At 38.8% G+C, this 11,866-nt stretch overlaps 1 protein-coding gene across 1 annotated transcript in view; it reads right to left on the bottom strand.

Moving 5' to 3' along the window:
- The window catches only part of PKD2L2 (polycystin 2 like 2, transient receptor potential cation channel), a 35,326-nt gene extending 25,216 nt beyond the window's left edge, over positions 1 to 10,110 (bottom strand). The window contains exons 1-5 of the mRNA XM_034655737.1: positions 10,080 to 10,110; positions 9,252 to 9,353; positions 7,528 to 7,661; positions 5,434 to 5,690; positions 2,159 to 2,380 (exon numbers count right to left, since the gene is read on the bottom strand). Of these exons, the coding sequence (XP_034511628.1) occupies positions 2,159 to 2,380; positions 5,434 to 5,690; positions 7,528 to 7,661; positions 9,252 to 9,353; positions 10,080 to 10,110 (746 nt within the window). The remainder of the gene's footprint in view (positions 1 to 2,158; positions 2,381 to 5,433; positions 5,691 to 7,527; positions 7,662 to 9,251; positions 9,354 to 10,079) is intronic.
- Between the last annotated feature and the right edge of the window lie 1,756 nt (positions 10,111 to 11,866).

The raw sequence follows: 11,866 nt of genomic DNA, 5'->3' as shown, positions 1-11,866 counted from the left end.
GGGCAGAAGACATGAACAGACATTTCTCCAAAGAAGACATCCAAACGGCCAACAGATATGAAAAAATGCTCAGCATCACTTGGCATCAGGGAAATACAAATCAAAACCACAATGAGATACCACCTCACACCAGTCAGAATGGCTANGACAGATGTTGGTGAGGATGTGGAGAAGGGGAACCCTCTTAACACTGTTGGTGGGAATGTGAGCTGGTGCAGCCACTCTGGAAAACAGTATGGAGGTTCCTCAAANAGTTGAAAATAGAGCTACCCTATGACCCAGCAGTTATACTACTAGGTACTTACCCCAAAAATACAAATGTAGTTACCTGACCAGGCTCCTGCACCTCAATGTTTATAGTAGCAATGTCCACAATAGCCAAGTACGGAAAGAGCTCAGATGTCCATCGACAGGTGAATGGATAAAGAAGATGTGGTATATATATACACACATACATACAACGGAATACTACTCAGCCATCAAAAAGAATGGAATCTTGACATTTGCAATGATGTGGATGGAACTAGAGGGCATTATGCTAAGCGAAATTAGTCAGTCAGAGAAAGAATTATCATATGATCCCACTCATATGTGGAATTTAAGAAACAAAACAGAGGATCATAGGGGAAGAGCGGAAATTAAAGACGAAATCGGAGAGCGAGACAAACCATAAGAGACTCTTAATCATAAGAAGCAAACTGAGGGTTGCTGGAGGGGAGGGGGTTGGGGGGATGGGATAACTAGGTGATAGGCATTAAGGAGGGCATGTGATGTAATGAGCACTGGGTATTATATAAAACTGATGAATCCCTGAACTCTACCTCTGAAACTAATAATACTTAATATGTTAATTAATTTAATTTAAATAAAAAAATTAAACAACAACAATAACAAAACAACAAAAAAAACCAAGGCTGAGCCTAGCGTCAGGACCCGGGTAAATGCACCCAACCCTGGGTGGCAGAGCACTGCAAAGTTACATGGCAAAGATGTGAAGAATTGGGGCCATTTTTGCAAATCACCACAGGCTCTAATCATTTCTGGGATGCTGGCTACTGGTATATGTTGTTTGAAATTTAAATTGTTCATTCTTTTTTTTTTTGAAGATTTTATTTATTTATTTGACAGAGATAGAGACAGCCAGCGAGAGAGGGAACACAAGCAGGGGGAGGGGGAGAGGAAGAANGAAGAAGCAGGCTCCCAGCGGAAGAGCCTGATGTGGGGCTCGATCCCAGAACTCTGGGATCCTGCCCTGAGCCGAAGGCAGACGCTTAACGACTGAGCCACCCAGGCGCCCCTAAATTGTTCATTCTTGAGACAAAAATTAATAACTTAATAAAGAAGCTCATTCTGAAAGGAAATCAGCAGATTTGAATGATCTGATTTGGAGGTAGATATCAAGACTAAACATGAGATCTGTGCAGCTGCAGAATAAGACTATATATCCTTAATATAAAACATATTGTATGTTAAGTAATTCTCCATGTTCTTGAATATATTCCAAAACAATGAAACAATGAGTATGATGTTGCTTTACCATCTTATTCATTATTGGCATAACTATATGATATTTATTTTGAGGGCTATGATTTTTTTTTTTAAAGATTTATTTGTTTGACAGAGAGAGAACAAGAGTGAGAGAAAGCACAAGCAGGGGGAGTGGGAAGCAGAGGGAGAAGCTCCCAAGTAGCAGGGAGCTTGATGCAGGACTTGATCCCTGGACCCTGGGATCATGACCTAAGCTGAGGGCAGACACTTAAAGCGACTGAACTACCCGGGTGACCCTATGATTTTTTTTTTTAAGTAGGCTCCAGGCCCAGCGTGGAGCCCAACATGGGGCTTGAACTCACAACTGTGAGATCAAGGCCTGAGATGAGATCAAGAGTCAGATGCTTAACTGACTGAGCCACCTGGGTGCCCCTGAGGCTTATGATTTTAATCTCAGTACAAACACGCACAAACTGGAAACCCTAATGAGGGCTGTGGAGGCCATGTATGTATGTATGTGTTTTAAGTAGGCTCCACACCCAATGTAGGGCCCAAACTCACGACCCTGAGACCAAGAGTCCCATGCTCTGCTGAATGAGCCAGCCAAGTGCCCCTCTGAATGCTTTTTAAATTCAAGAGACTAATGATAAAGAGGTTCTGAGTCACTTACCTGATTATGCAAAACAGGTTTACATTAGCATTATATAATGAAAAATCAATAAAAATAACTCTAGTCCCTCTTGTGATCCAGCTGTTCAGTTGAAGGTGAATGAACTTGTGTTTCGTTTCAGATTTTGATTTTGATAAAGTGAAAATAAATCCTCCATTTCGGTAAACACCAACAAATCCCCAGTGCCAAGGGAAGGTACTTTCAGGAGTAGCATACTTCCATCTGTTAAGTATAAAAAGAATAATGGAGAGATGAGAAAGCCTGACCGAGATGTATTCTAAGAATTTAAGCTAACGTTAAAAAAAAAAAAGCAGTATTAAGTTCATAAGTATTATAGTAATTTTGAAGCAAGACAATGAGTTAAGGATTATGAGGATTAAGATTTCGTAAATTTTCATTTTTTACTGTTTAGTGTGGGTAACACACTGGACTAGATACTACGAGAAAAGGTTGTTTTTTTTTTTTTTAAAGATTTTATTTATTTGTCAGAGAGAGTGCGAGCAGGGGGATGGGGGAGGGGCCGAGGGTCAGAGGGAGAAGCAGACTCCCTGCTGAGCAAGGAGCCTGATGTAGAACTGGATCCCAGGACCCTGGAATCATGACCTCAGCTGAAGGCAGATGCTTATCTGACTGAGCCACCCAGGTGTCCCAGAAAAGGTTTTTAAAAAATCCATCTGTTGCCTCTGGGAATTTATAATCTAGAAAACCATGACTGAAGTTGTTTCTTCAATACACGTTTCTGTTGTCTTACAAAATTTTTAGTCTTTTTGAAGGACAAGAATATCAAGGGCTGTGATTCATAAATATCTGTCTCCATACAGTAAAAGAGGGGCTTCATAGTCTGTCTTCTACAGGTCATATACCATGTATAAATGTCAATAAACAAGAGCTTTCTTACAATGTCTATATTGTTAAATAGATATCTCATTTATTTATTTTAATATTTTAAAAATTTATTTGACAGAGAGAGAGAGCACAGCAGGGGAAGCAGGAGAGGGAGAAGCAGGATCTCCGCTGAGGAGGGAGCCTGATGTGGGACTCAATCCCAGGACCCCGGGATCATGACCTGAGCTAAAGGCAGATGCTTAACCGACTGAGCCACCCAGGCGCCCCAACAGGTATCTTATTTTAACAAAAGTTTATAAATCAAAGTAAAATGTGCATAACTGAATTTTGTTTCCATCCTTTCTACTTTTTTGAGAGAGAGAGAGAGTGAGCAAGCATATATGTAAGGTGGGGGAAGGGCAGAGGGAGAGAGAGAGAATCTCAAGCAGGCTCCACGCTCAGTGTGGAGAGGGATGTGGGGACCGATCCCACGACTCTGAAATCATGACCTGAGCAGATATCAAGAGTCATATGCTCAATTGACTGATCTACTCAAGCACCCCCATTCTTTCTACTTTTAATTATGGGATATCAAAAAATAAAGCCTTGACTCCTCATTTCAGTCCCTGTTCAGTCTCCCCAGGCAGATTTGAATGATTATCCAAAGGTGCACTGCTTAAACTTGTTTTTCTATTAATAATACTATGTTTGTTTTCAGAAGGGGGGAAAAGTGATACCACTAAGAAAAAAATACCCAGATTTAATGAAAATTCTGTTGTTGTATTTTTGAGTGTTTTCCACATGGTTGTTAAACCGAAATAAGAACAATTGTTACACCAATCTTCTCCTATTTCCAATTTTTTATGATGTTTTAATTTTTATTTATTTTTATTTTTAAAGATTTTATTTATTTATTCGACAGAGATAGAGACAGCTAGCGAGAGAGGGAACACAAGCAGGGGGAGTGGGAGAGGAAGAAGCAGGCTCCCAGCAGAGGAGCCTGATGTGGGGCTCGATCCCAGAACGCCGGGATAACGCCCTGAGTCGAAGGCAGACGCTTAACCGCTGTGCCACCCAGGCGCCCCTTTTATGATGTTTTTAATTAGCGAATGTTACATTTTAGATAGACAAGCACAGATTGATTCTTGTTTTGGTTGTTAGGGAATAACAAATATTATAATACCAAATCTGTAGTGTTAATTTTCATAAATTAAGTTGTTATGAGAATTTGGAATAATAGAATACCTAACAGATTAGTTTTTGGATTCCCATTTAAAATGTGCAATTGAATAACTGATTTATTTTTTAATTTTTCATTGAAAGAGAAATAGTAATATCTAAGAGAATGTGTCATCATACTTATGAATTTATTAGATTTCTAAGAATTATGCAAAAACTTTGCTATCCTAAAGTATAACCAAAAACTTACACAAAGAAAAAACAAGTCAACAAAAACTATAAAGCAATGATTAATCTTGGCACTACAGGAGAGGCTGTTGAAGAAAAGAAATGTAATCATTGCTCATATGTATAATATAAACATTGACTAATGATCCACAAAAATTATGATCTAACAACAGGCTAAGAGAAATAGGAAGTGTGTGTGTAGAGGGAGGGACACATGACAGACACCTTTCATGACAGAGACAATAGATAAATAAAACTATAAAATCAAGTAATAGCAGTATAAGCACATTATTTAGAAATAGAAAATACACCAGAAGAAACAACTAGAAGAGCTCAAAAAGAGGCTGCTTCTGGAGAATTGTATCATTTTGATAAATACTAAATTAAAAAATTTGTTCTCTGCCTCCTATGATTTTCATAGGACTGTAAACACAATGATAAGCAGCTTCTGGCTTTGAGTGTCCTGTTTTCAGTATAGACATGAGTGTACACCAGCATTAGCCTCAGCCAATTTGGAGAACACTGCTCTAATATCTTTGGTAGGCATCTTCAGATGCAGCGCCTCCAGAGCATAACTGCTCATTTTCGGTATTGGCAATAACAGAAGATATCACAGAAGTCAGAGTGAGAAAGGGGGAAAATGACAGAGCACACCTAATACACTCCCTGGGGGTCCCAAGAAGCTTTTGGGATGTGTTTGAGGGACTCTGGTCAGAGACAGAAAAGCTGATTTGCATACTGTAAAAGCAAAAACTGACGCTTTAACTTGTGTTCAAAATGACTTAGCACTTCATATACCCCAGTTAGAAAAAAAAAAAAAAAAGAATACTCTTTATATCCTTTGGTAAACAAAATAACAGTTTCACTCTTACTTTTCTAAACACTCCTCCTTCGTTTGTTACTATTATTGAAATAATAAAAACTGCTCCTTACCTGCCAGACGACTGTTGGTATTATTTGGAAAACACACAAATTTTCCTAATTTTTTAAACATACAATGGTAAGATGCTAGGAAAAGTTACATGTAATTTTATATTACTTACTCAGTTTCCGCTTTAAGGCCAAAATCAGCCAGGTCTTCATTTTTAGAAGTGTATCTGTCATAACATTCATTCATCAAAGACTGAAGGGATGAATAGACCTTGCATGTGTTGTTGCGGACTTTTACTTGACGGACTCTAGGGACTCCTAAAAGTATGTTCTCATAGTAGATGCGACTGCTGTTCTTTAAATCATACAATGTGTTTTTAGTGTACCATGCGTCCCAGTACAGACCTTCCAAAAGGGGTCCTTCCATAAACTTCATATAGAAAGATAAATGTTATGGGAAAAATACTTTCATGTCAATCGTGTAACAGAATCTACATTCATAATGTTACCTTAAGAACTTAAAAATCAGTGATTTTGAGGAGTATGAAAATTACTGACCAAGCCACCATTAATATTAAAGGATACGATGATGTCGATGATGATAATGAAGATGGTTAATATTTACTGAGCCCTTACTATGTACTACTTACTTCTCTAGCACTTTACAAATATTAATTCATTTAATTCCAGAACCCTTCTTCTCCGTTTCTTATGTGAAGGGTATATTGAAAACTGTCCCCTAATACATAAGTATATAAACCCATAGCCACATACTCATGGTTCTTATAGCCACAACTCATCACTTGCCCTCAAAGTTGTCTGTGTTCTTCTTCCCCACCAGCTCCAGCGGTGGTGACTGCTACTCCTTCCTTGCTCTGCCATTCTAAGAGATCCCAAACCCAGGGTTCAGTTTCTCCTTTCCTGCCTTTGTCTTCTTGCCATTGGTCATGTATACTTCAAGGCAGCACAATAAAAAAAACAGGGTGAACTCCGCTTAAGGTATCAGGAAATAACTCCTTTTTTTTTTATATTTCACTAGGCCTATACCAATGACCTTTACTCATCTGCTCTCATCTCAAACTTCCCTTTTTTCTCAGGAAGTGACCTTGCCTCCTTCGGAAGTTTCAGATTCCTAGCATGGCATTCGTGATTTGACCTCTGTTCAGTTCAGGGTCGGCCTTGTCCACCTCATCTTCCATATTCCTATAATGCCAAACATAGCTCCATAGGTAGAGTTACTTATAGCACATATTGTTTATCCTGACTAGAATGCCCTCCTGTGACTCATCCTTTAAAATACAAGTGAATTGTCATCACCTCTGGAGAACCTTCCTATCTCTTCCTTACATGCCCCAGTGTATGTGACTTGGGATACCTAAAACTTCTGTTCTCTTAACTGTTCTTTCCTAATAATGTGAGCATCTTGCTAAGTTAAATGTAATGGAAAAAACAAATCTGTTCCAAAGCTGAAAGAATGGTACTCTCACATAATTAAAAACACTATAAAGTTATATTTTGCATATGTACCCTGTATTATTTACTTGATTATATGCTGTACATTACTGTAATACACACAGTACAAGGCTGTATACTAAAATTATATATATTTCACTTTATGGGCCATTTAAGGATTTTTAAAATTTTTTTAGTAATCTCTACACCCAAAGTGGGACTCAAACCCATAACCGTGAGATCAAGAGTTGCATGGTCTTCCAACTGAGCCAGCGAGGTGCCCCCATTTAAGGATTTTTTAAGAATAAATTTTTACTCTACACAATTACAGTTTGACATGGATCCTAACCCCACATAAGCAGTGTGTCTTCTATTTTCCAAATGCAGTGATAATGTTAAAAAAAAAGTATAATTTTAGGGTGCCTGGGTGGCTCAGTCGGTTAAGTGTCTGCCTTCGGCTCAGGTCATGATCTCAGGGGTCTAGGATCAAGCCCGGCATCGGGCTCCCTGCTTAGCGGGGAGTCTGTTTCACCCTCTGCCTCTGCCTCATGCTTATTCTCTCTCTCTCTCTCTCAAATAAATAGAATCTTTTTAAAACAGTATAATTTTTTTTAAAGTTCTAAGAACTCTCTTACACTGAGAGCATAGGTTCTCAATATACACTTACTGATTGGTTAATTCTAAAAGTTTAAAGAAATGATACTCATTTTTACTCATTCCTTCAACAAATATGTCTCCAGTGTCTATTAGGTGTGCCATGAGTTTGTTTATGCAATACCAAAAGCTATTTCATTCTCAGTCACATGATACCTTACCTTCCAAAAATCAGTTATGCTGCGAATAGACTTAAAGTTGGTTCTTTCATCACCAGGCACAGAAGTGTCCAAAAATAGAGATGACATAACTTTGTTTAAGTAATACATATGTGGGTTTACCATCCCAAAAGTCACTAAGGAGAAGAATTTTTGTTTAAAAATTTATTTTTAAAAACTCAGTTTATCAGGATTAAATATTAAATTTTATTCCCAATTATGTTTTGAAAATTCAAATTTTTCTTGACTAATTATAAAATTAAAAAAAAGAAAATGGAAATATACAAAACAGGAAGAAGTTTCCTGTAATTCCACTGCTACAATTAGGTTTAGCACATATTCTTCGGATTTTTCTATATGCCTACACATTTATAAAGAAAATAAGTTTATTTTTACAAAAATGAGATCACATTATGCATACTATTTTGCAAGCTTTTTCTCTGAGAGTAGGCAATATAATATAGTAAATAAAGCTATGGATTTTGAATTCAAATAAATAATGATTTGAGTCCCACTATAGGGATAACATCTCCTACCTCATAGTTTTGTTATGAGACATAAGTGAGATATGCATGTGGAACATATAAATCCATGTTTTGGCACATAAGAAGAATTTTTAAATATATTAACTGGTATTCGTTCTCTCTCAAGGGTGGGTGGATAGGTTTTAGAGCAGGGTCTTTCTTTAATATGACTAAATATGTTTCTTTTTATTTTTCTTTTTGCTAGAAGACTTTTAGTTTTTACCAATTATCTATCTTCAACATTATTCTATGGCACATGAGCCTATGCCATGCTTTAATGTTCCATATTATTTCACTGTATATACCAAAATGCTAAACAAATCCCGTTTTTGTTTTTTTAACAAATCCTCTGTTGATGAAGATTTAAGTCGCTTTCAATTCTTCCTAATTATAAAAAGGTTTTTTTGTCTGAATAATGAAACTATGATCTTTCTATATTTTTCCATTTCCTGAATATTCTGTATTAAGCATTTGAAAATCAGTCTAAGATGTCTTAATTTATAAGATCTAGAGTTGTCTTTTTAATCAAGATCTGACTCAAACTCACTCCTACAATGCCAGATAGTTAACTGATACATAATTGCCAGTATGCAGGCCATATCAACATGAGAAGTCTGGCCAATGAGCTTACTAAATCTACTGTTTGCTGGGCACTCAAATGATGAAATGCTTTTTAATACTGATTCAGTCAATGCTCTTGACCCACAGGAGAAATGCAGGTTAAGAGGTTTTCCCAACCTCGTTAAAGATTTGCATTCATTGATCCATACCTTCTGTGACTCTGCGCCAGCATATTTTACTATAAACTGTGCGATAGGCCAGGGAAAGAACAAACCAGACACGAAGACTAACTTCTTTGGCCTCATTTGTAGTGACCTATGAAACTGAGCAGATTTCTGACAGAAATCTCGTCTGAATTGCCAACTCAAGGGAATAATTATATTCAGGATAGAACAAAACTTTAATAATTCAATCAATGTTGACTATGAAAGCTTTTCATTACATCTGTGATGTAAAGCTTTGCCCTTTAAGAAATGGAAATAGTGTCAATCTAAATGAATTTAAGATAAGTCTAAAATGTGTCACTAATTTTTTTAGAGGTCTTAGTAGTCTGAGAGCCTATGGTTCATAAAGTACATGTTTTTTCACCTCCACATAACTTCTTAGTTCAAACAGTGTCTTCATCTATATCTGTGTACTTACATATACATAGGTTTATTAAAAAAATAAAGTAGAGTGCCAACTCCTGAAGTGTGGTTCTAATTTCTACTTCCTTACTGTAATGCAGGTTAGGTTTCGGAGTCCCTGTGAGACACAAAACAAATTGTTTCCTTACATTATTATGAAATTTATAATGGATATAAACAATGATAATGGGAAAACAGCCACTTTTAGCTGAAAGACTGTGTGAAGCCAGTCCAATGGCTTCTGGTTATTTTTTTAGTCTCACTTTTGCGAAGGAGCAATAATTACTAACACTTCCCGGGGGGGTGAGCGGGCAGTCATTTTATGACTGAACACTAACGAATTATATATATTACACGGATGTTTCCTTAGAAGTCTCGTCTGAAAGTGAAAAAGCAAAATAAAAAAAAAAAAAAAGGAAGAAAGAAAGAAGGAAAAAAAGAAAAAAAATCACTCATCTGTCCCCAACCGTTTTCTCTACCTTCTATATTGCTTCTTGGGAAGGCTGGCTTCTGCTGAAGGGGGAAAAGGACTCGGCCTGGGGTTCTATCGAGGTAAGGCTCCCTAGATCAATGAAGGGCTTCGCAGAATGGCCTAGGGACGGTATCTGTGCATCAAGTACAAGCCCCGGCTCGAGCCTCTGGCAAGGGGCGGGTGCCATATCGCCTCAAGGCTTCAGTTTTCCCATCTGTGAAATGGGACCCCTATCCACCGCTTCTCAAGGGGAGGCTGTGAGGGCTAAACGTGCTGTCTTTCATGAATAGATGTGGGGTTACATAGTTCCTTCCACAGTACTTGTAACGGCCAAATCGGCCCTGCCCATAACTTCCCAGGATGACCCCTCACCACCTCGGTGCCACCGTGACGCTTCAGCCATGGCCAACCTGGACAACGACGCCCGTTCGACCTCCCCGGTCTGCCGCGCCTGCGCGTAACTTTGCGACGCGCGCCACCTAGCTCCGGCGCCTGCGCAAACCCTCACGGTCCTGAACCAGCGCAAGCCGCGCTACAAGTGGCCAGGGCGCGTGCGCGCCGCGGACGCTCTGGAAAGCCGGCAGCTGAGGCTGGGTTGGGAGTTGCGGCGTTTGTCTCTGGCGGAGGCTCGGCTTCTCGGGCGAATCTGGTTTGGGGCCTGGGGTTGGTCGTAAAAATCGTAGTAATTGATTCTAACGGGCTACTGTGTCTTGAACACCTTTTACATTTATTGGCTTTTTTAGTCTTCACATCCCCCTTCCTGAAAGGTAGGTGTTTTATCCTCATTTTAGGTCTGGAGACGCTGAGGCGCTGAGAGGGTCCGTGACTTACCGAAGTGCACAGGTGGTCGGGGCAGGCCTGCTGGAAGCCAGAGCCCGAATGTCTAACCAAGCGCCCACTCTGCCGCTGCTGCTTGCAGACATCGGTTCTCGTTAACCGAGAGCTGCTGCTAGAAATAGCTTTCACCCCTCGTGCCACCCAATATGGCTAAAGAAAACGATAAAGTAGAATTAAAAAAATCCAGCTCTGAAGTGATTATGTGGAAGAGTAGGCCCAACAGGAGACGTGGGGAGCCCAGACTCACATCTGGCCCAGAAGCTTTGCAAAGATGGGAAGGTTTGTAAACCAAAGACATTTGGCTGTAAATTAAGGCATCCAGAGCCCTGACAGGATATGAGACAGGAGAGAGTCTCATGTTGGAAAAAAGAAAAATGAAACGGAATTCAGCTGAAAGGCCCCAGGGCAGCTAGCAAAGAAAACCATCAAGCTGTTCAGGAAGTAAAAAATAAAGCCGCTTTTGTTATTTCCCTGAAAGAGATGTCGAGTGATGTTGATAAATGCTATTTTATGTGTAGATGAAAAACAAACCGAGGCCACACAGCAGCGAGGGTCAAAGACTACCAATGATAAAAGAAAAAGGAGAGGCCTAGCAAAAGGCCATGACCAGTGGACAGGAGGCCTCAGAAGAAAGGGTTATGTCCTATCTTAAGGAATAGTGTAATGACAGGATTTTCCCTTTCCCGTACTTAGACTCTCAGATGCTCACAAAATTATGCTTCCTAATGTAATAGGTTATCTGAACTTGAAATGTAGGAGGACCCCCCCCCCAACAGGCATTCAAATTTACATGAGATGTTAAGAATTAAGCAGATGACTCTACAGACTATTTTTATTCCACTGAGCTCAATAGACTCAAAGGTCTTGAAGACTTACGGACTTTTTTGGTTAAAATCACAATTTCAGGAGAGATTCTGTCAGGATTTAGTTATTGTGGTTGCTTGCTTTTGAAGTGCAAACCATGGAAGGTCTAGCTTAATTGCAGGAGGAATCAACTCAGCTGTAAGTGAGCTTCATTGAGACACAGTTCTAGAACATAATGTTGCTTTTTTGGAACTTGTTATTCTTAGGTTTGGCTAAGTGTTGTATAGTATATAAAAACGAGAAGTTATATTTTAAAGATCTAGACTTTTGTGAAGAGAAGACAGTCTGTTTTAATTAATTGAAATTTTATTCTCTTTTGACATTGAACTATGGAACACTCAGATACTATACCATGTTAGTATTCCTATAAGAGAAAATGGGTAAAACAGTATTTAGAAAGCAGTACCAGTAAACCTTATTACAAGCATTAGATGTGCTTAAAAAGTTGATATTAATTC

The sequence above is a fragment of the Ailuropoda melanoleuca genome, chromosome 3, assembly GCF_002007445.2.
Source record: "Ailuropoda melanoleuca isolate Jingjing chromosome 3, ASM200744v2, whole genome shotgun sequence".
In the NCBI taxonomy this organism is placed as follows: Eukaryota; Metazoa; Chordata; class Mammalia; order Carnivora; family Ursidae; genus Ailuropoda; species Ailuropoda melanoleuca.
This window is presented reverse-complemented; position numbering and strand designations above follow the sequence as displayed.